At 43.2% G+C, this 24,634-nt stretch overlaps 2 protein-coding genes across 11 annotated transcripts in view; both read left to right on the plus strand.

Moving 5' to 3' along the window:
- Positions 1–11,136, plus strand: part of LOC111968004 (polyhomeotic-like protein 2) — a 43,220-nt gene extending 32,084 nt beyond the window's left edge. For all 10 annotated transcript variants that reach the window (XM_023993552.1, XM_070445099.1, XM_023993534.1 and 7 more), the window contains 7 exons: positions 134–326; positions 3,642–3,844; positions 6,663–6,795; positions 6,925–7,045; positions 7,173–7,293; positions 7,396–7,702; positions 9,660–11,136. In XM_023993552.1, the coding sequence (XP_023849320.1) occupies positions 134–326; positions 3,642–3,844; positions 6,663–6,795; positions 6,925–7,045; positions 7,173–7,293; positions 7,396–7,702; positions 9,660–9,814 (1,233 nt within the window). In that variant the 3' untranslated portion in view covers positions 9,815–11,136. The remainder of the gene's footprint in view (positions 1–133; positions 327–3,641; positions 3,845–6,662; positions 6,796–6,924; positions 7,046–7,172; positions 7,294–7,395; positions 7,703–9,659) is intronic.
- A 5,852-nt stretch (positions 11,137–16,988) lies between these two features.
- LOC111968040 (T-complex protein 11-like protein 2) lies at positions 16,989–24,391 on the plus strand. Its single transcript, XM_023993564.2, has 10 exons — positions 16,989–17,159; positions 17,317–17,403; positions 17,577–17,709; positions 17,829–17,949; positions 18,064–18,284; positions 18,541–18,677; positions 19,014–19,198; positions 21,472–21,653; positions 21,973–22,145; positions 22,509–24,391. The coding sequence occupies exons 2-10, from the start codon at positions 17,319–17,321 to the stop codon at positions 22,739–22,741; spliced, it is 1,470 nt and encodes a 489-aa protein (XP_023849332.1). The 5' UTR covers positions 16,989–17,159; positions 17,317–17,318; the 3' UTR covers positions 22,742–24,391.
- The last annotated feature ends 243 nt before the right edge of the window (positions 24,392–24,634 follow it).

A 24,634-nucleotide genomic window follows, 5' to 3' on the forward strand; every position in this document is an offset into this window, starting at 1 on the left:
AGGATCACTCTCACAATATACAATGAATCAGTAAACAAAATACTATATATCAGTAATTTCTAATCAATAGTCAAATATTATGTTTCACTAAACTCTTTCTCCCTTCTCTCTCTATTCTATTACGAACTCCCAGGCTTCCCGATTGGTCCAGGACCGTAAAGGACAGGAGAAGCCAAAGTCATTGGTGGTCAGGGATCTCTGCCCGACTCCCAGTGTAGAGCAGCAGCCCACCCCATTTACCCCCTCTGCCCCGTCTCCACCACAAGCCACCAAGCCAGCAGAGCAGCCCAAGACTGACCCAGTTATGCCCATCAGCCAACTACAAGGTAACAGGACTTTTGGTTTTAATAAGTTAACAAGTTTTTATTTCCCACTTTCTTCGTTATGTTGCCTAGAGGCAGGACTGTAACTAGGGGTCTATTGTTGTCATATCATATTTGCAACCAATTACAACCTTGGAGAACCAGACCAAAGATCAGTCGCTCTGCTATTTTCTGCTCTCCAGSTGTGGAGGCAGATCTGTTGTCTTACTATTTATTGTCAGCTGTGCTCGTCGTTTTGAGTCAGGGTGAATAATTTTGTCTGATTATCCCCAATGGGACCATTGAGGAGCAGTGAACACAGTGTTCCAGTCAAGGAAAGTTAAATGATAGATGTGTCAAATTATCATGGACAGGAAAATGTGTGTATCTATCCATCTATCTTTCACTCAAATGGAAAATAATCTGTGTTTTATGATGGTAGTCTTACACTCGCACACTAAGGCCCATTCAAAATGCTGAACATGCAGATTATATTAAGAGCTTTCATTTTTATTGCTACTTTTCTTGTAAAAATGAAAAATGTAAACCCACAAGGCTCCTTTTTTATGCTTGGGTGTGAATGCATAGTTGAGGTGCTCCACTTGTTCAAAATAAACATAGTTATCTTTGATGTCTAAAAATAGAGCGGTAGGCCTGCAAGACCACTGGCTGTCTGCTTGGACCAGATTGCAACACATTCAGAGCCTGCTGAGTGGTTGAACATAACCCAAAGTTACAGAATAGCCAACTGCTCCTGGTTTTAATGGAGTCCATGGTATTTATTGTGCATCTTTCGACAGACATACCAAGATATGTGCAGTATAGTATGTTGCCAAATAAAGAGAATTGGTTTGCAAGAATTGTCTGCTACATTGGGCCACAGGACCTACATTTGTATAAAGTGGTTCCTGTATRCCAATAGTTACTCAGATAGATTTGTGACCTGTGAATTTTCAGGGCTAAGATTATAGATGTGAGAAGAACCAGAAATGTATGTGTCAACATGAGTGAAGTGTTTCTATTTTATTGTGTGGAAATTGAATAGTAAACTCAAGAAAAGAAAAAAAGAAACGTCCTCTCACTGTCAACTGCGTTTATTTTCAGCACACTTAACATGTGTAAATATTTGTATGAACATAACAAGATTCAACAACTGAGACATAAACTGAACAAGTTCCACAGACATGTGACTAACAGAAATTGAATAGTGTGTCCCTGAACAAAGAGGGGATCAAAATTAACAGTCAGTGTCTGGTGTGGCCACCAGCAGCATTAAGTACTGCAGTGCATCTCCTCATGGACTGCACCATATTTTTGCCAATTCTTGCTGTGAGATGTTACCCCACTCTTCCACCAGGCACCTGCAAGTTCCCGGACATTTCTGGGGGGAATGGCCCTAGCCCTCACCCTCCGATCCAACAGGTCCCAGACATGCTCAATGGATTGAGATCCGGGCTCTTCGCTGGCCATGGCAGAACACTGACATTCCTGTCTTGCAGGAAATTACACACAGAACGAGCAGTATGGCTGGTGGGTCATGTCAGGATGAGCCTGCAGGAAAGGTACCACATGAGGAGAGGATGTCTTCCCTGTAACGTACTGCGTTGAGATTGCTGCAATGACAACAAGCTCAGTCCGATGATGCTGTGACACACCGCCCCAGACCATGACGGACCCTCCACCTCCAAATCGATCCCACTCCAGAGTACAGGCCTCGTGTAACCTCATTCCTTCGACGATAAATGCGAATCCGACCATCACGCCTGGTGAGACAAAACCGCGACTCGTCAGTGAAGAGCACTTTTTGCCAGTCCTGTCTGGTCCAGTGACGCTGGGTTTGTGCCCATAGGCGACGTTGTTGCCGGTGATGTCTAGTGAGGACCTCCTTACAACAGGCCTACAAGCCCTCAGTCCAGCCTCTCTCGACCTATTGCGGACAGTCTGAGCACTGATGGAGGGATTGTGCGTTCCTGGTGTAACTCGGGCAGTTGTTGTTGCCATCCTGTACCTGTCCCGCAGGTGTGATGTTCGGATGTACCAATCCTGTGCAGGTGTTGTTACACGTGGTCTGCCACTGCGAGGACGATCAGCTGTCCMTCCTGTCTCCCTGTAGCGCTGTCTTAGGCATCTCACAGTACAGACATTGAAATGTATTTCCCTGGCCACATCTGCAGTCCTCATGCATCCTTGCAGGATGCCTAAGRSACCTTCACACAGATGAGCAGGGACCCTGGGCATCTTTCTTTTGGTGTTTTTTTTAGAGTCCGTAGAAAGGCCTCTTTAGTGTACTAAGTTCTCAGAACTGTGACCTTAATTGCCTGTAAGCTGTTAGTCTTAACGACCATTCCACAGCTGCATGTTCATTAATTGTTTATGGTTCATTGAACAAGCATGGGAAACCGTGTTTAAACCCTTTACAATTACGATCTGTGAAATTATTTGGATTTTTACAAATTATCTCTGAAAGACAGGGTCCTGAAAAGGGGACGTTTCTTTTCTTTTTGCTGAGTATATATGAGCAGAGTACCTGTTTATGGAGAGAGAAAAAAGGGCGCTACCTTATTCAAGTATTTCATTCTTCAGCTCTGCCTGCCTCTCACAATTGGAGCAGGGCTGGGTCGAGCGAGCGTCTCAGCTCTGTCTTGCCTGCTTTGTACAGTTGACTGAATTCTCGCTTTCAAGGAGAGAGGCAGGCGACAGCGCGTTTTTGTATTGAATCGGATAAAGGCGCAAGTGAAGCGGGCAGGAATACGTTTGGTGAGCGAGTTCTTGTTATTTYACCTTTGAAATGGGACAGTTGTTAAACTTTTGCAGTACTTTWAAAATGTTTATCATTGTTGCAATTAGCCACCGAATCGTCTGCTGTTTTCATGCATAGCTAGCTACTAACGTTACTCGTTTACGGTAGCCATACGTGTTTTTGCTTTGGAAATTACAAACTAGTGATCTACCCGTCAAAAATKAGCGATGTTTTGGACTCGAATTACTTTTGACAGCCGTTTGTTTTATCTTCATATTTTGATATCGTGATCAATTTACATTAGTAACTATAATACGCGTCTAKTGAGTGACATTACAAACGCTTGATATTCGAAGTGGACCCCTTTGCACATGATTTGGCAGGTGGATGATAGATACAGTATATGATGCAAATTTGCTTGAGTACTTAAACGACTGTACAGCAGAGAACGTTAACTACATACTCTWAATAAATATTTTAGCATAATTTAAAGTGAAATTAATCAAATGAATCTATTCTAAAACATTGTGTACACATTTTGGCCACATAATTGAAAGTGATGCAATGTGTTAACTACTGCTTTGTTTTGTCATTGGCAGGAGTCCCTACTACCAAGAGGTTGAATGCACCTGAGACACCACCCCCAGCCATGACATCAGGAAATGAGAACGAGGCACCCACTGTGATCGGCAGCACCCCCCAGAATGGAGAGAACAAGCCACCCCAGGCCATCGTCAAGCCCCAGGTCCTCACCCACGTCATTGAGGGCTTTGTCATCCAGGAGGGTGCTGAACCCTTCCCTGTAAGTGCCCTCCCATGGTACTCCTTAGCAGCTACCAAGTAAGCAACATGTCACCATTTCGAGTGCATTCCCACAGGGGCATGTCCCTATTAGCAATAAACACAAACAATCATACAACTGCACTTACCGTGCTAAGCAATGATAAAGGGCAATGCCTTTATATTGTTTAACTTAGTAATGAATTCTAGTAGCCTACTGTAGTTCCAAAGCAGTGTATACAGAGATGTCTGTGAAAGAAGGCGCACAAATGTTAAGACCACMTTCCAAGTGTTATCATTCTGAGCAAAATGTTGATACACACACTTAAGTGACTCTGTTGGTGCCTGTTTTACTTATCGATTAACCTTTCTAGGACACACGTTCTGCTAGCGGAACCCCTCGACAACATTCCGCTGAAAGGGCAGCGCGGGAAATTAAAAATTATTTTTTTTGAAATATTTAACTTTCACACATTAACACGTCCAATACAGCAAATGAAAGATAAACATCTTGTTAATCTACCCATCGTGTCCGATTTAAAAAAATAAAAATATAAATAAAAATGCTTTACAACGAAAACACAACATATGATTATGTTAGATCACCGCCAAGTCCAAAAAACACAGCCATTTTCCCAGCCAAAGATAGGAGTCACAAAAAGCAGAAATAGAGATAAAATTAATCACTAACCTTTGATGATCTTCATCAGATGACACTCATAGGACATCATGTTACACAATACGTGTATGTTTTGTTCGATAATGTGCATATTTATATCCAAAAATCTCAGTTTACATTGGCGCCATGTTCAGAAATGCCTCCAAAATATCAGGAGAAATTGCAGAGAGCCACATCAAATAACAGATACTCATCATAAACTTTGATGAAAGATACAGTGGGGAGAACAAGTATTTGATACACTRCAGGTTTTCCTACTTACAAAGCATGTAGAGGTCTGTCATTTTTATCATAGGTACACTTCAACTGTGAGACGGAATCTAAAACAAAAATCCAGAAAATCACATTGTAAGATTTTTAAGTAATTAATTTGCCTTTTATTGCATGACATAAGTATTTGATCACCTACCAACCAGTAAGAATTCCRGCTCTCACAGACCTGTTAATTTTTCTTTAAGAAGCCCTCCTGTTCTCCACTCATTACCTGTAGATCTGCACAAGGCTGGGATGGGCTACAGGACAATAGGCAAGCAGCTTGGTGAGAAGGTAACAACTGTTGACGCAATTATTAGAAAATGGAAGATGTTCAAGATGACGGTCAATCACCCTCGGTCTGGGGCTCCATGCAAGATCTCACCTCGTGGGGCATCAATGATCATGAGGAAGGTGAGGGATCAGCCCAGAACTACAGGGCAGGACCTGGTCAATGACCTGAAGAGAGCTGGGACCACGGTCTCAAAGAACCATTAGTAACACACTACGCCGTCATTGGATTAAAATCCTGTGCGCACGCAAGGTCCACCTGCTCAAGCCAGCGCATGTCCAGGCCCGTCTGAAGTTTGCCAATACCATCTGGATGATCCAGAGGAGGAATGGGAGAAGGTCATGTGGTCTGATGAGACAAAAATAGAGCTTTTTGGTCTAAACTCCACTCGCCGTGTTTGGAAGAAGAAGGATGAGTACAACCCCAAGAATACCATCCCAACCGTGAAGCATGGAGGTGGAAACATCATTCTTTGCGGATGCTTTTCTGCAAAGGGGACAGGACGACTGCACCGTATTGAGGGGAGGATGGATGGGCCATGTATCGCGAGCTCTTGGCCAACAACCTCCTTCCATCAGTAAGAGCATTGAAGATGGTCATGGCTGGGTCTTCCAGCATGACAACGACCCGAAACACACAGCCAGGGCAACTAAGGAGTGGCTTCGTAAGAAGCATCTCAAGGTCTGGAGTGGCCTAGCCAGTCTCCAGACCTGAAACCCAATAGAAAATCTTTGGAGGGAGCTGAAAGTCCGTATTGCCCAGCGACAGCCCCGAAACCTGAAGGATCTGGAGAAGGTCTGTATGGAGGAGTGGGCCAAAATCCCTGCTGCAGTGTGTGCAAACCTGGTCAAGAACTACAGGAAACCTTATGATCTCTGTAATTGCAAACAAAGGTTTTCTGTACCAAATATTAAGTTCTGCTTTTTGATGTATCAAATACTTATGTCATGCAATAAAATGCAAATTAATTACTTAAAAATCTACAATTGATTTTCTGGATTTTTGTTTTAGATTCCGTCTAATAAAAATTACAGACCGCTACATGCTTTGTAAGTAGGAAACACTGCCGATTTTGCAGGTTATCAAATACTTGTTCTCCCCACTGTACATGTTTTRCATAGAATTAAAGATACACTTGTTCTTAATGCAACCGCTGTGTCAGATTTCAAAAAAACTTTACGGAAAAAGCAATCACAGTAGAAGCATTTCAATAGGCGTTGAGTTGAAAATCGACCAGCCTCAGAATTTCCACTTCCTGTTTGKKTKTTTTTCTCAGGTTTTTGCCTGCCATATGAGTTCTGTTATACTCACAGATATCATTCAAACAGTTTTAGAAACTTCAGAGTGTTTTCTATCCAATAATAATATGCATATATTAGCATGTGGGACAGACTAGGAGGCAGTTCACTCTGGGCACGCTATTCATCCAAAGTGAAAATGCTGCCCCCTATCCCTAAAAAGTTAAAGACGGCATCCTAGTGGATGTTTGCTGCACATGTCTAAGTCTTTTCTCAGGCTTTATTATAGCTTATGGACACTGCATGGTAAGTTTGCCATTGTATTGCTGTCATAGCTTGGAAAGAGTAGCATTCATGTGTCACACTCTGTCTTAACCAGATTGAGCGGTTGCCTGTAATGATGGACAGCCCAAAGAAGCTGCATGAGCAGCTCTCYTCTGACCCAGACAAGACCCCTGTTAGTAACCCCACCAACACCACAGACTCTGAGACAGAGGAGCTGACCCCTCAAGGTAATAGAGGTCATGGCTGGAGTGATTAAAGCCATGCTATTTGACTATAAACCCCATAATGGACTTTCTAAATACTAACAATTCAGATGTAAGAGATGTTGTTGATCTACTATTTTGATTTGCACACAGAATTAAAAGACCAAGAGGTTTCAGATGCCCCCAAACTGAGATGTGAATTCTGTGGCTGGGTGGACTTTGCCTACAAATTCAAGGGGTCAAAACGGTTCTGTTCCATGGTGTGTGCGAAAAGGTAAGTCGCATTTGATGGGCCATTTCTATGCTTTGACTGGGTTATATCCCTTAGTGTCAGAGCTTCTCAGTAGTGTTGTCTTGGGATGGTAGTTGCCATAACAGCTATTATCGTTGTTGTGGAATAGGTATAATGTTGGGTGCACTAAGCGGATAGGCCTCTTCCGTCCAGAGAGGAGCAAAGCATCCAACCGCTGGCGCAGAAGGTCACACAACAGCTGCCGCCAGAGTGTCGAACCTAAGAAGCAGGTAGGATCCTCTCCTACTTCTCCACTGACAGGACAGCTCTCCTGTGAATTAACATGCTCCCCTCAGTGACACCAGGGCTGACTCATGGGTTTTATGTTTCAGAAGCTTTCCCCTAAACCTCAGCAGACTCAGGGAGGTTCAGTGTCCTCCCCGCTCCCCTCCCAACCCAGCCAGGAGGAGTCCAGCCCCTGCTCAGACATGTCTAGCTATGAGGAGCCTCCGTCACCCCTGTCAGGAGCCAGCTCAGGTCCCCCAGCACCCCAGGCGTTGTCACACCAGGCAGGGAGAGGCTCAGACMAAGAGGCCCCCCGAGGCAGAGAGCTGCCACTCCTCACTCAGCACTTCCTGCCCAACGACCCCACCAAGTGGAATGTAGAAGAAGTCTATGAGTTTATCCACTCCCTTCCAGGTCAGTCTCATACAAACACTACATGACCAAATGTATTTGGACACCTGCTCATGGAACATCTCATTCTAAAATCATGGGCATTAATATGGAGTTGGACCCCCCCCCGCCTTTTGCTGCTATGACAGCCTTCACTCTTCTGGGAAGGCTTTCCACTAGATACTGGTACATTGCTGCGAGGACTAGTGAGCCATGAGCATTAATGAGGTTGGGCACTGATGTTGGGCAATTAGGCTTGCAGTCAGCTTTCCAATTCATCCCAAAGGTGTTCAATGGGGTTGAGGTCAGGGCTCTGTGCAGGCCAGTCAAGTTCTTCCACACCTATCTCGACCAACCATTTCTGTATGGATCTTTATTTGTGCACGGAGGCATTGTCATGCTGAAACAGGAAAGGGCATTCCCCRAACTGTTGCCACAAAGTTGAAGCACAGAATCATCTAGAATGTCATTGTATGCTGAAGCGTTATTTCATGTCACTGGAACTAAGGGGCCTAGCCAGAAACATGAAAAACAGCCCTAAGCCATTACTCCTCCTCCACCAAACTTTACAGTTGACACTATGCATTGGTGCAGGTAGCGTTCTCCTGGCATCCGCCTAACCCAGATTCGTCCGTCGGACTGCCAGATGGTGAAGCATGATTCATCACTCCATAGGACGTGTTTCCCCTTCTCCAGTCCAGTGGTGGCGAGCGTTACATTACTCCAGCTGACGCTTGGMATTGCGCATGGTGATCTTATGCTTGTGTGCTGCTAATTTTTGTCTTGTGGAAACCCATTTCATGAAACTCCCGATGAACAGTTCTTGTGCTGACGTTGCTTTCAGAGGCCGTTTGAAACTCTGTAGTGAGTGTTGCTACGTGCTTCATCACTCGGCGGTCCCATTCTGTGAGCTTATGTGGCCTACCACTTTGTGGCTGAGCTGTTGTTGCTTCAAGACGTTTCTACTTTACAATATCAACACTTACAGTTGACCGTGCGGCTCTAGCAGGGCAGAAATTTTATAAACTGTCTTGTTGGAAAGGTGGCATCCTATAACTGTGCCATGTTGCAAGTCATTGATGTCTTCAGTAAGGCGAATTGTCTATGGCAGTGGTTCTCAATCCTGGTCCTGGGGATCCAAAGGGGTGCACATTTTTGTTTTTGCGCTMGCACTACACACCTGACTCAAGTCATCAAAGTATTTTGATGAGTCTATCATTTGAATCAGCTGTGTAGTGCTAAAAAAACATACTACGTATGTTATGCCTGAAGCAAAAACAAAAATGTGCAGCCTTTGGGTCCACAGGGCCAGGATTAAGAACCAGTGGTCTATGGAGATTGCATGGCTGTGTACTCGATTTTATACACCTGTCAGCAATGGGTGTGGCTGAAATAGCCGAATCCACTAATTTGAAAGGGTGTCTACACACACGTGTGTATGTATATATGTGTGTGTATATATGTGTGTGTGTGTATATATATATATATATATATATATATATATATATATATATTAGTGCATTTAGTTAGGCCTACACCATAACTACATTCTTCTGAAGTATGTTGTAGTAGTGATAGTATACTTATTTCTGCTCTGGGGATGAATAAAGTCTATTAATTCGTCAGTGGATTGTCTAATGTAGACAGTGTTCATGAATTGTCTTTGAAATTAGATAGTTAAATTATTAGTCACATGCGTAGGTGTAGACCTCACAGTAAAATGCTTATTTACAAGCCCCTAACCAACAATGCAGTTTAAMAATATATGAATAAGAAATAAAAGTAACAAGTAATTAAAGAGCAGCAGTAAAATAACAATAACGAGACTCTATACCGGGGGGTACCAGTACAGAGTCAATGTGCGGGGGCACCGGTTCGTCGAGGTAATATGTGCATGTAGGTAGAGTTATTAGTGACTATGCATAGATAACACAGAATAGCAGCATTATTTAACTGGTTCACTGTGGCTTGTTGTTCCTAGGCTGCCAGGAGATAGCAGATGAGTTCCGCTCGCAGGAGATAGATGGGCAGGCCATGCTCCTACTSAAAGAGGACCACCTTATGAGTGCCATGAATATTAAACTGGGACCTGCACTTAAGATCTACGCACACATCAACATGCTCAAAGACTCTTAGCCATGATGGGTCGATATAGTGCTGGTTTGTTGTATGTTTTTGTATGTCTGTGTATGGTGTGCGAATGAGTGCATATGTCTGTGTTTGGTGGGAAGGAGTCACACTCTGGGACAAGACAAAACATGTCGCTATCGCACTGATGACTACCTGACCTCTGCACTACCATCTTTCATCCCACCTTTGGATTGGCTACTTCACGGTACGTTTAGCCATGGCCTGCAAACAGACAACTGATCATCATCCCTTTGGCTGTCAAAAAGAATAGTTTACAATAAATTTAATGGACTGACTGCCTTAGAATAATGGCACTAATAGTGCTAAAAGCACTGCAAGGATACATTTGAGTCTGTTTGAAAAGAGAGATGTGGGTATATCTGAAATACTTTCTCCTGAGATATAATTGTGAATTTAATTATCATTGACTGCATATGTAGTATGTTTCTTTTGGTGCTGATCTGATGTTATTGACAGCCATACATGTACTTTGTGTGTCCTGGGACAAATGAAAGCCGTCGCCAGTCTGAGTCTTATCCAACAGATGCTAAGCTCTATTTCATAATGATCACCAACTATACACATACATACACTGCATGGCCTTTGACTTTGCTCAGAGCAGTTTACGCTATGCTTTGAGACATTGATTTTGGTTTGTGATATTGATTTTGGTTTCATGTACAAAATCGTTATTTCCCTGTACATTATACTGGTTTAGAAGACACACAACCTTTTTTCAAAATGTGATTTACCAAGACATGCCATACCTTATTTATTTCTGGGTCAGATTTCACRTCCTGTGAGATCTTCTATGACAGTATGTGTCAACCCTACAATCTATGGGTTGACCCTAGTGGCGAAAAGACCACTAGAAACTCACTGTCGAAATTCACCATCATACCTCTTACTCCACTAGCACTTAAAATTATTGGTTATATTCTCTTTAGTTTTAATTAATACAACCAAAATGACTTGATTGGGTCTGAAATTCATAAGTTAGGTTTGTTTTGAGTTGTTGAGCTATTTCGCTCCTGAGAAAGACTTAGTTCTGTGTGAGTCTAAAGCTGCCTGTATTTTCCTTTAAATTATCCATAATTGTTATATGAAAATCAAGTATTTAGAAATATGCAAACATGTAAATATCATGGCTCGAGGGAAGTGTCTTTTTTAGTGTTTTTATAAAAATCTTGTTTACTTGTGCTTGTCATGTAATGAATGGTCAATTGTGTTTMATGTTTTGTTTGAGAATACTTTGTCAAATGCCTGTATTTATCAAATAACTGATTTTGTTACGCAACATTTTTCAATGATAAATAATCTGAAACAAGTTATTTGTCTTTTTGTGTAAAMATCTATATGTTCTAGAGTTTGATATTATGGCAAGTTCAGTACAATAGCAAGATCTTTTCTGAATTGCAGTTCTTTACGGAACTCTGAAAGATCCTTTGTCCTTCCTGTATCTTAACATGAGTATGTATTACATTAGTTAAGTGTACATTGTAACATATACTGAAGAATAATATAAAAGCAACAATTTAAAAGATTTTACTGAGTTACAGTTCATATAAGGAAATCAGTTAATTGAAAAATTCATTAGGACCTAATCTATGGATTTCACATGACTGGTAATACAGATATGCATCTGTTGGTCACATAACTYTTTTTWAAAGATAGGGGAGTGCATCAGAAAAACAGTCAGTATCTGGTGTGACTGCCATTTGCCTCATGCAGCGCGACATCTCATTCGCRGAGTTCATCAAGCTGTTTATTGTGGCCTGTGGARTKTTGTCCCACTTCWCTTCAATGGCTGTACGAAGTTACTGAATATTGACGGGAACTGGAACACCCTGTTGTACACGTTGATCCAGAGCATCCCAAACATGCTCAATGGGTGACATGTCTGGTGAGTATGCAGGCCAGGGAAGAACTGGTAMATTTTCAGCTTCCAGGAATTGGGTACAGAACCTTGCGACATGGCGCAGTGCATTGTCATGTTCAAACATGAGGTGATGGAGGYGGATGAATGGCACAACAATGGGCCTCAAGATCTCATCACGGTATCGCTGTGCGTTCAAATTGACGTTGATAAAAAAGCAATTGTGTTCGAATTCTAGTTTATGGCTCCTGCCCATACCATAACCCCACCACCACCATTGGGCACTGTTGAGAGCAAACCGCTTGCCCACGATGCCATACACCTGATCTGCAGTTGGGAGGCCGGTTGGGCGTACTGCCAAATTCTCTAAAACGAGTTTGCTTATGTTAAAGAAATGAACGTTCAATTCTCTGGCAACAGCTCTGGTGGACATTCCTGCAGTCATCATGTGGCCTTTTATTGTCCCTAGCACAAGGTGCACCTGTTTAATGATCATGCTGTTTAATCAGCTTCTTGATATGCCATACCTGTTTTGGTTAGGGATTATTGTCTTATTTCACTGTAGAGCCTCCGGCTCTGCTCAAAATGCCTCAGCTAACCTTCTTGTCCCACCTCCCACTCATGTGGTGACCTCACCTGGTTTAATTGATGTCTCTAGAGACAATACCTCTCATCGTCAYTCAATGCCTAGGTTTACCTCAACTGTGTTCACATCCTACCTTACCTTTGTACATTATGCATTGAATCTATTCTACCGCTCCCAGAAACCTGCTCCTTTTACTCTGTTCCGAACGTACTAGAYGACCAGTTCTTATAGCCCTTAGCCGTACCCTTATCCTACTCCTCCTCTGGTGATGTAGAGGTTAATCCAGGCCCTGCGGTGCCTTGCTCCACTCCCATTACCCCAGGCCCTMTCATTTGTTGACTTCTGTAACTGTAAAAGCCTTGGTTTCATGCATGTTAACATTAGAAGCCTCCTCCCTATGTTTATTTTATTCACTGCTTTAGCACACTCTGCCAACCCGGATGTCCTAGCTGTGTCTGAATCCTGGTTTAGGAAGTCCACCAAAAACCCTGAAATTTCCATCCCTAACTATAATATTTTCTGACAAGATAGAAGTGCCAAAATGGGTGGAGTTGCAATCTACTGCAGAGATACTGCAGAGTTGCAATCTACTGCTTGCTGTTTGGGGTTTTAGGCTGGGTTTCTGCACAGCACTTTGAGATAACAGCTGATGTAAGAAGGGCTATATAAATAMATTTGATTTTGATTTGAGATAGCCTGCAGAGTTCTGTCATACTATCCAGGTCTGTGCCCAAACAATTTGAGCTTCTACTTTTAAAAATCCACCTTTCCAGAAACAAGTCTCTCACCATTGCCGCTTGCTATAGACCACCTTCTGCCCCCAGCTGTGCCTTGGACACCATATGTGAATTGATCGCCCCCCCCATTCTATCTTAAGAGCTTGTGCTGCTAGGTGACCTAAACTGGGACATGCTTAAAGCCCCGGCCATCCTACAATCTAARCTTGATGCCCTCAATCTCACACAAATTATCAATGAACCTACCAGGTACAACCCCAAATCCGTAAACACAGGCACCCTCTTAGATATCATACTAACCAACCTACCCTCCAAATACACCACTGCGGTCTTCAACCAGGATCTCAGCGATCACTGCCGCATTGCTTGCGTCCATAATGGGACTGCGGTCAAACGAACACCCCTCATCACTGTCAAACGCTCCCTAAAACACTTCAGCGAGCAGGCCTTTCCAATCGACCTGGCCCGGGTATCCTGGAAGGGCATTGACCTCATTCCGTCAGTAGAAGATGCCTGGTTATTCTTTAGAAGTGCTTTCCTCATCTTAAATAAGCATGCCCCATTCAGAAAATTTAGAACCAGGAACAGATATAGCCCGTGGTTCACTMCAGACCTGACTGCACTTGACCAGCACRACAACATCCTGTGATGTACGGCATTAGCATCAAAYATCCCCCGCGATATGCAACTTTTCAGGGAAGTTAGGAACCAATATACACAGGCAGTTAGGAAAGCAACGGCTAGCTTTTTCAAACAGAAATTTGCATCCTGCAGCACAAACTCCAAAAAGTTCTGGGACACGGTAAAKTCCATGGAGAACAAGAGCACCTCCCAGCTGCCCACTGCACTGAGGCTAGGAAACACTGTCACCACCAATAAATCCACAAKAAATGAGAATTTAAATAAGCATTTTTCTACGGCTGGACTTGCTTTCCACCTGGCTACCCCTACCCCGGTCAACAGCCCTGCACCCCCCACAGCAACTTTCCCAAGCCTCCCCCATTTCTCCTTCACCCAAATTCAGATAGCTCAAGTTCTGAAAGAGCTCCGAAATCTGGACCCCTACAAATCAGCTGGGCTAGACAATCTGGACCCTCTCTTTCTAAAATGATCAGCCGAAATTGTTGCAACTCCTATTACTAGCCTGTTCAACCTCTCTTTCGTATCGTCTGTTCAACCTCTCTTTCGTACCCCCTTCTTCAAAGGGGGAGACACTCTAAACCTAAACTGCTACAGACCTATATCTATCCTACCCTGTCTTTCTAAGGTCTTCGAAAGCCAAGTTAACAAACAGATTACCGACCATTTCGAATCCCACTATACTTTCTCCGCAATCTGGTTTCCGCGCTGGTCATGGTTGCCCGTCAGCCACGCTCAAGGTCCTAAACGATATCATAACCGCCATCGATAAGAGACAATACTGTGCAGCTGTATTCATCGACCTGGCCAAGGCTTTCGACTCTGTCAATCATCACATTCTTATCGGCAGACTCAACAGCCTTGGTTTCTCAAATGACTGCCTTGCCTGGCTCACATTTACATTTACATTTACATTTACATTACATTTACATTTACATACATTTACATTTACATTTACATACATTTACATTTAATTGGCTCACCAATTACTTCTCAGGCAGAGTTCAGTGTGTCAAATCGGAGAACCTGTTGTCTGGACATCTGGCAGCCACAGGGTTCAATTCTCGGGCCGACTCTTTTCTCTGTATACATATATCAATGATGTCACTCTTGCTTCTGGTGATTCTCTGATCCACCTCTACGCAGACGACACCATTCTGTATACCTCTGGCCCTTCTTTGGACACTGTGTTAACTAACCTCCAGACGAGCTTCAATGCCATACAACTCTCCTTCCGTGGCCTCCAACTGCTCTTAAATGCAAGTAAAGCTAAATGCATGCTCTTCAACCGATCGGTGCCCACACCTGCCCGCCCGTCCAGCATCACTACTCTGGACAGTTCTGAATATGTGGACAACTACAAATACCTAGGTGTCTGGTTAGACTGTAAACTCTCCTTCCAGACTCACATTAAGCATCTCCAATTCAAAATGAAATCTAGAATTGGCTTCCTATTTCGCAACAACGCATCCTTCACTCATGCTGCCAAACATACCCTCGTAAAACTGACTATCCTGCCGATCCTTGACTTCGGCAATGTCATTTACAAAATAGCCTTCAACACACTACTCAGCAAATTGGATGCCCCATATACTACCCACCACTGCGACCTGTATGCTCTCGTTGGCTAGCCTCACTTCATATTCGTCGCCAAACCCACTGGCTCCAGGTCATCTATAAGTCTTTGCTAGGTAAAGCTCCGCCTTATCTCAGCTCACTGGTCACCATAGCAGCACCCACCCGTAGCACGCTCTCCAGCAGGTATATTTCAATGGTCACCCCCAAAGCCAATTCCTCTTTTGGCCGCCGTTCCTTCCAGTTCTCTGCTGCCAATGACTGGAACGAATTGAAAAATCACTGAAGCTGGAGCACCAGCTGTCAGAGCAGCTCACAGATCATTGCACCTGTACATAGCCCATCTGTAAATAGCCCATCCAACTACCTCACCCCCATACTGTTATTTATTTTTTTGTTCCTTTGCACACTAGTATCTCTACTTGCACATTCATCTTCTGCACATCTATCACTCCAGTGTTTAATTGCAAAAAAAAAAAATGTTGCCACTATGGCCTATTCATTGCCTTACCTCCCATATCTTACGTCATTTGCACACACTGTATATAGACTTTTTTCTCTAGTGTGTTATTGACTGTACATTTGTTTATTCCATGTGTAACTCTGTGTTGTTGTTTGTGTCGCACTGCTTTGCTTTATCTTGACCAGATAAAGCAAAGCAGTGCTTGTTCTCAACTAGCCTACCTGGTTAAATAAAGGTAAAACAATTTTTAAATCGAAATACCTGTCAAGTGAATGGATTATCTTGGCAAAGGTGAAATGCTCACTAACAGGGATGTAAATAAATTTGTACACACATTTTGAGAAATAAGCTTTTTATGCATATGGAACTTTTCTGGGATATTTTATTTCAGCTCATGAAAYATTGGACCAACACTGCGTGTTGCGTTAATCTTTTTGTTAAGTGTTATAACTGGATTATTTTGTCACACGTATCCTGTCCTCTAGTGGTGCTTAGAGGGTGGTGCTTGTACAACAGTTGAAGAATAGTTCAGTCAATGTCAAGTGGGTTTGAATCGAATAGGTTGGGGAATTGAATAGTTGGTCGAGTGGGTGCTCAATCACGTCAAGTGCGTGTTTAATTGCAAAGTCTCTCTTTCAATCATGTATACAATTGAATAGGATGTGTGACAGACAAATTATTTGGCACGACTTTTTTGTTGTTGTTTAGGAATGCAATATATGAACCTCAGGTTTMTAAAAAAGTAATGGGGGGGTAATAGTTCTTGAGATGACTTGATTCCTTTCTTACCACTAAAGAATGTATGACTCTGGCTTTGTTTTAGAGTAGGACTACCCATATGCCATTCACAGCAAGTTGCCATGGTACGTTCACACCTCTGGTATGCTTTCGTAACAAATTCAAAAAACGGACTAATATGGACATTTCCGTTGTTTTACGGTTTCTATCTATTTCACTTTAGAAATAACTGTGAAACTGCACGTGCTTACTTTATTGTTTATTAACTCGTAGCATTATACATAAAAGCTCCTACTTGTCAAAACATTGCAGTTGCATTGCAAGGACAATCTCCGGGCTGAACTAGAAAAATACGGCAGGACACGCCCCTCTGTTTTGATTCAACCATGGAGCAAACCATCTGTCTGTGTATTATATTGACTTGAAACCAGAACATAAACCGAAAGGGCACTTTTTATGTTAAATTCATAAACATATTTATATCTCATATCTAGAGCATATCATTTTGTAGTAGGCCTATGCCTACTACATATGGAAACTTCAGGCATAAAAAATATCCCAACCTTACGTAATGGTTTGGTCTGCTTTTAAACTTCAGAGAGCCGATCTTTAACTGTAGCGGACAGATGCTTCCCTGCTATATTCATGTACTACACAGTTGCATTTGATCGTGTGAATATAATTTAAAACTTCACACTGATTTRCAAACGTTGTCTGAAGACTCAACACAATTGCTGGTGAGTTTGGTTCTCTCTTTGATAGTTCAATAARCTAACCAAAATGCAGTCGGACTCTTTTTTCATACCCTGTTTTGTTGATGGTGAATATGTATTACCTGTATCGACAGACCAAATCATATTATGAGACCATGATTACTTTATTTTCATGGTCCAGGCATGCAGAATGCAAACCCAATAGAGGAGGTGGGAGGCGACACACCCTGTGATGTGCCCTGTCTCCAGAAACTTGACTCCCCAACAGGTAACAGGCACTCCTCATGATCAGCTATTGGTATGGATTCATATTTTTAATTATGTGATTTTGTTGGTATTCGGTGTGTAATAAAGGTATTTTACTTATCTCTCCCTCCTCTCTCTGTGTGCGTGCGTGTCTGTCTGTGTGTGTGTCTGTGTGTGTCTGTCTTCATCTTCCAGGGAGCCCTCCCAAACAAGCCTCTCTCGCAGATATGATGGAGTTTGAGAATTGTGTTTCCAATCTCAGCCTTGCACATGAGATAGTGATGAACAGAGACTTCAGCTTCAGACAGAACAGCCCACCCAAAGACAGGCAAGACTAGCTATGAAACACACACACCATTTCTGTGTAATGATAGTCAATAATCACTGTATGATCATAATTTCAGTCACTTTAAAGTCACAGATTTTTAATAATGAWTTATTTTTTAGCTTGGAAGGAAGAATATCTGACATAGTTCACAGTGCTTTCTGGGACTGTCTTCGTGAGCAGCTTTCATGCAGCCCYCCAGACTATGTCCATGCTGTCATTCTGCTACAAGAGGTGAAAACTGTGAGTATGGTCATGTACCTTTACTAGCTCACTCCTTCCCCCAGTTTCTCAGCATAGTATAGCAAACAATAAAGGCTAAGTGACCCACTGTGTGGTTGTCCCCTGTGTGGTCAGACCGTGCTGTCCCTGCTCCTGCCTGGCCACGTGCGTCTGAAGGCCCAGGTGGAGGAGGTTCTGGACCTGGAGCTGATCCAGCAGCAGGCAGATCATGGGGCCCTGGACCTGCAAAGATTGTCAGGCTACATCATCAATACCATGGCCTCCCTGTGTGCCCCTGTACGGGACCCAGAGATCAAGACACTACGGGATCTTTCGGACCCAGTGGAGCTCCTCAGGTGAGGGACATGCTCAATTAACTAATTTTATGGTATAAAAAAAAAAGTAATTATGTAGCATAATATCAGATATGAAAATGTAATKAAATTACCCTTGGAAAGACAAAATCTAAAATAAAAACTCTGGGAAGCTCCTTTGTAGACTATTCCACTACTCATTCATAGTTACTTTGGGTATGGTCCACACATGTCCAGTAATGAACCAAGGCCTACATTTTGTTAATGCTAAGAAATATGATCCTTTCCTGACTAACAGGGAGATCTTCAGAGTCCTTGGCCTGATGAAGACAGACATGGTCAACTTCACCGTACAGAGCCTCAGACCTAATCTTCTTCAGCAGGCGGTCCAATACGAGCGAGCCAAGTTCCAGGAGATCCTGGAGAAGCAGCCTGGTAAATGAGACAATGTTCTAAGAGAAAATCTACACAAATTTAGAGTTCTACCAATCTGACATGCTCCTAACATCCAGAAGGAAGAACTTGTGCTTCTACATCTGCATTGTCTGCTCTTTGGGGTTTCTGTATAAGCACTTTGTGACATCTGCTGATATAAAAAAGCTTTATAAATATATTTGATTGATTGATTGTTTGATTGAACTCGGTTGGATAATCCCTTTAATCACATTCACACTTTCCATCAAATAAATGTCAGGAATTTCAAAACGGATATTGTTTGTCTAATGRTGGCTTCCATATGTTTTTTTTGCTTTTCTAACCATCCTTCTCAAGAGTTCCTGGAYAAAACCACCGTTTGGCTTCAGGTGGCAGCACGAGAGGAGGCATTGGTCAGTGCCCAGTCTGACCTTGACACTGGGACTCCCAAGCCACGTGGTCCATTAAGTCCTACTGCCGTCCTGAACAGGGCTTACCTGCAACTGCTGAGCTGGGACCCCCATGACCAGAATTACCCTGAGGTAATCAAACGAGGACCCTGATTGGTTCTGTCTTCCCAGTGGCATAACAAGCATGTAGACGGTTCAAAGCAAATTGTATTAGTCACATGCGCCAAATACAACAGGTGTAAACCTTACAGTGAAATGCTTACTTACAAGCCCCTAACCAACAGTGCAGTTTAAAAAAAAATACGGATAAGAATAAGAGATAAAAGTAACAAGTAATTAAAGAACAGCAGTAAAAAATAACAATATATACAGGTGGGTGCTGGTACAGAGTCAATGTGCAGGGAAACCGGTTAGTTGAGGTAGTATGTACATATAGGTAGAGTGAATTAAAGTGTCACTGCATAGATGACAACAGAGAGTGGTGGTGGGGGGGAGGGTCAACACGAGTAGTCTGGGTAGCCATTTGACTAGATGTTCAGGAGTCTTATGGCTTGGGGAAGAAGCTGTTTAGAAGCCTCTTGGACCTAGACTTGGCGCTCCGGTACCGCTTGCCATGTGGTAGCAAAGAGAACAGTCTATGACTAGGGTGGCTGGAGTCTTTGACAATTTTTAGGGCCTTCCTCTGAAACCGTCTGGTATAGAGGTCCTGGATGGCAGGAAGCTTGGCCCCAGTGATGTACTGGGCCGTTCGCACTACCCTCTGTAGTGCCTTGCGGTCGGAGGCTGAGCAGTTGCCATACCAAGCAGTGATGCAACCAGTCAGGATGCTCTCGATGGTGCAKCTGTAGAACCTTTTGAGGATCTGAGGATCCATGCCAAATCTTTTCAGTCTCTTGAGGGGGAATAGGTTTTGTCGTGCACGCTTCACAACTGTCTTGGTGTGCTTGGACCATGTTAGTTTGTTGGTGATGTGGACACCAAGGAMCTTGAAGCTCTCAACCTGCTCCACTGCAGCTCCATCAATGAGAATGGGGGCGTGCTCGGTTCTCTTTTTCCTGGAGTCCACAATCATCTCCTTTGTCTTGATCAYGTTGAGAGAGAGGTTGTTGTCCTGGCACCACACAGCCAGGTCTCTGACCTCCTCCCTGTAGGCTGTCTCGATGTTGTCGGTGATCAGGCCTAACAGTGTTGTGTCATTTGAAAATGTAATGATGGTGTTGGAGTCGTGCCTGGCCGTGCAGTCATAAGTGAACAGGGAGTACAGGAGGGGCTGAGCACACACCCCGAAGGGGCCCCTGTGTCGAGGGTCAGCGTGGCGGATGTGTTGTTACCTTTTTATTTCCTTTTTTTTACATTTCACCTTTTTTTTAACGAGGTAGGCCAGTTGAGAGCAAGTTCCCATTTACAACTGCGACCTGGCCAAGATAAAAGCAAATCTTACCACCTGGGGGCGGCCCGTCAGGAAGTCCAGGATCCAGTTGCAGAGGGAGGTGTTTAGTCCCAGTGTCTGCTTATTGATGAGCTTTGAGGGCACTATGGTGTTGAATGCTGAGCTGTAGTCAATGAATAGCATTYTCACATAGGTGTTCCTTTTGTCCAGGTGGGAAAGGGCAGTGTGGAGGGCAATAGAGATTGCATCATCTGTGGATCTGTTGGGGTGGTATGCAAATTGATGTGAGCCATGACCAGCCTTTCAAAGCACTTCATGGCTACAGACTTAGTGTTCTTGGGCACAGGCTCTATGGTGGTCTGCTTAAAACATGTTGGTATTACAGACTCGGACAGGGAGAGGCTGAAAATGTCATTGAAGACACTTGCTAGTTGGTCAGCGCTCGCAGTACACGTCCTGGTAATCTGTCTGGCCCTGCTGCCTTGTGAATGTTGACCTGTCTGAAGATCTTACTCACAATGGCTGCGGAGAGCGTGATCACACAGTCTTCTGGTACAGCTGATGCTCTCATGCATGTTTCAGTGTTATTTGCCTCGAAGCGAGCATTGAAGTAGTTTAGCTCGTCTGGTAGGCTCGTGTCACTGGGCAGCTCTCGGCTGTGCTTCCCTTTGTAGTCTGAAATGGTTTGCAARCCCAGCCACATCCGACGAGCGTCAGAGCCGGTGTAGTACGACTCGATCTTAGTCCTGTATTGACGCTTTGCCTGTTTGATARTCGTTTAGTGGAGAATATAATTCAGGAAGAAGGTAGTTGAAGCCATTTTCAACAAGGAAATTACATCAGGGAATTATCAATGAATGGATGAATCACCTATTGCTCCAATAAATTAATAGATTGAGATTACATAATAATAATTCCCTGTGGTTTCACCCCCACATAATCTACTCACCCCCACTTATCTACTGGAAAACATTTTATAGTAGCTTATGTCCAAATTTCTCCTCTCCCTCCACAGACAGTTCTGATGGACAGAGCCCGCATAGATGCACTGGGGCAGAGGCTGAGTCTGCTGGTTCTTGAGGCATCAGTTCTGCTGTTGACTAGCACACAGTGTGGGGCCGCTGTTTTCTCTCTGCAGGGGTTTGTAGGTAAACTCAAGCAGACCATCACTGCCCTACTGGAGGGCAGTCACAACAGGTAAGAGATGGGGGGGGGAGGGTTTACTGTCTGTCTCGGGGCACAGGTAATGTATAACAGAAAAAAAGTAAGTTGACAAAAGAGCCCAGCTGCCACACTTCAAATGTCTGCAACAAACCCTGGCTTCTTCAGGCTCAAAATATAGCTCAAATTAACAAGGTGATAAACATTTAAAAYAAAAATGTTTATACATGATTTCATGAAGCTATTCATGTTCTATTCTAAAGTACAATCAAATGTATTATTGAGAGTTCAATAAATCCTTATCCTGCTGTTGTTCTGAATGGATGTTTGACACCAGTCTCTCTGGTACGTTCAGGGACTTTGACCTGCAGGGGGCGTTGCTGGGGCTGAGGGAGCAGGTGCTGGTGCAGGTGAAGGAGGCTCTGATCACCCAGGAAGGACCAGCGCTGCCTCAGGACAGTGAAGACGTGCTTAAGGGACAGATCTCAGACCTGGCCAAGGACAACAACCCCATCCGCACTCTCATAGGTCAGTCACCACCAGTGAGGGGCAACCCAAACCTGACCTCCCAAGTTCAGCATTCCAGAGTAACTAGTTGCATGAGTTCCATGTTAATCCTGAGATATGTGGAGGTCAATTTAACCATTACTGATACAATTATGAGTCCGATACAATTGTACAGTTTAGCAAGGTATGTTCTGTGTCTGCAAAGGTTCTTGTAAGAATCCTGAGATATGTGGAGGTCAATTTAACCATTACTGATACAATTATGAGTCCGATACAATTGTACAGTTTAGCAAGGTATGTTCTGTGTCTGCAAAGGTTCTTGTAAGTAAGATGGGCAGTGCAGCAGGCTGATTTCTCTCTTTTTGCATACCACACATGTTGTAGGAGAAAGAGTGCAGGGCTACCTCCAGGCCATGCTAGAGGGAAGCMCCACTAAAAAGAGTCCGTCCATGCCCCCTGCCCTGAGGCTGCTGAGTGCTGAGGTGGCAGAGCTGGGAATGGCCTTAGGGCGAATGGTCCATTTCAACCGCTCAGTTTTCGGCCCCTTCTACGCCCCCATCCTAAGGAAGATGCTGTTTCCATCGGGAGAGGCCGAGATGGGGGAGGACTCCCGCTAGTCCCCCCAACACCTCAGGTCGCCTGCATAAGCTGCCATTCAACATTTACACAATGTAGAGCAGGGTTCCCAAACTGGCGACCCGYGGGCCAAATATGGCACGCCAACAATATTATTTGGCTCCCCCAAAGACCCCCAAATTAAWTTTTTWTATTTTTTTWATTTAAAAAATGTATAAAAATCTCGGACCCGAGATGCAAAAACTCCCAAATGCAATGTCCCAAGAAGGAAGTTACCCTACTTAAATAATGCAAAAGTTAAGTTTTAACTTCATTCATGAGGAGAGAGAATGCAGGAGACAGTCAACTGATAAAGCTGGCAACGGACCATTTTGTGGTGCTGAAACTTAAAGCTGCAACCAGAGCACAATCAATAGGAGGTGAACAGCGCCTGGTGCTGAAAATATAGCTAACTTGTTATGCAAGTGTTGCACAGCGACAGATGGAGAAAACCTACACCAGTCGAGTAATTCATTTCAACAATAATCTTCATTTTATTTTGACTTTACAAACAAGAAGAAGGCTTAATTGTCTTCTGAGCCTAGGCCTACATAAAGCCTAGGCCTACATAAAGCCTAGGCCTACATAAAATAACAACTGGCTGTGGTATGCTATAAGGCTTAACAGTATCTTTCACAAGAAAAAAATATATGGCCTAATAGAAGTGGGATTTTTTTTTTTTTTACAAGGTCTCCTTACAATTCCAACTGGCCAAAAATGGAGCATCCTAGATAAAACAATAATTTAAAGAAAAAAAAGGTGAATGTCTATCAGCATAGCCTGCTTCTGTAACGACAGAACAAACAGATAATACTGTCAGCTTGAGACCTAAATATCCCTGGATAAGCACTCACAATAATGTTAGTATTTACTAAGTACAGTCATATAGGCCACTAAGTTACTCACTCAATGGGAAAAGTTGCATTCCCCCTCGATCTTSTGGATGTCACGTGAGATGGATGGGAGTTTGATGCGCAGGCAGTCAACGATTGACTTATGTGAAAGCCGGTTCCTGTCTTGAGTCTATATTGCGTTCATAGAGGAAAATGAGGACTCGCAGGTGTAAGTCGATCCGAACTTAGCGCATGAAATGCACGTTTCTTTATTGGGTGTATTTCTCTGAGCATGCCACCCAAAACGCACACAAGGACTCGGTACTCCTGAGCGCATCCCTGATTTGGCTCGATGTCTGTAATTCAATCAGCTCAGTTTGAATTGCRGCCTAATTTTTTTAATTTAAACTTTATTTAACTAGGCAAGTCAGTTAAGAACAAATTCTTATTTACAATGACGGCCTACCCAGTAGAGGTYGACCGATTATGATTTTTCAACGCCGATACCGATTAATCTGACTATTGTTTTGTTTTTTGTAGTAATGACAATTACAACAATACTGAATGACCACTTATTTTAACTTAATATAATACATCAATAAAATCAATTTAGCCTCAAATAAATAATGAAACATGTTCAATTTGGTTTAAATAATGCAAAAACAAAGTGTTGGAGAAGAAAGTAAAAGTGCAATATGTGCCATGTAAAAAAGTAATGTTTAAGTTCCTTGCTCAGAACAGAACATATGAGAACATATGAAAGCTGGTGGTTACTTTTAACATGAGTCTTCAATATCCAGGTAAGAAGTTTTAGGTTGTAGTTAGTTATCATCAATCAATCAATTTTATTTTATATAGCCTTCGTACATCAGCTAATATCTCGAAGTTGCTGTACAGACACCCAGCCTAAAACCCCAAACAGCTAGTAATGCAGGGTGTAGAAGCACGGTGGCTAGGAAAAAACTCCCTAGAAAGGCCAAAACCTAGGAAGAAACCTAGAGAGAGAACCAGGCTAATGAGGGTGCCAGTCCTCTTCTGGCTGTGCGGGTGGAGTTTATAACA

The sequence above is a fragment of the Salvelinus sp. IW2-2015 genome, linkage group LG1 (genome assembly GCF_002910315.2).
Source record: "Salvelinus sp. IW2-2015 linkage group LG1, ASM291031v2, whole genome shotgun sequence".
In the NCBI taxonomy this organism is placed as follows: Eukaryota; Metazoa; Chordata; class Actinopteri; order Salmoniformes; family Salmonidae; genus Salvelinus; species Salvelinus sp. IW2-2015.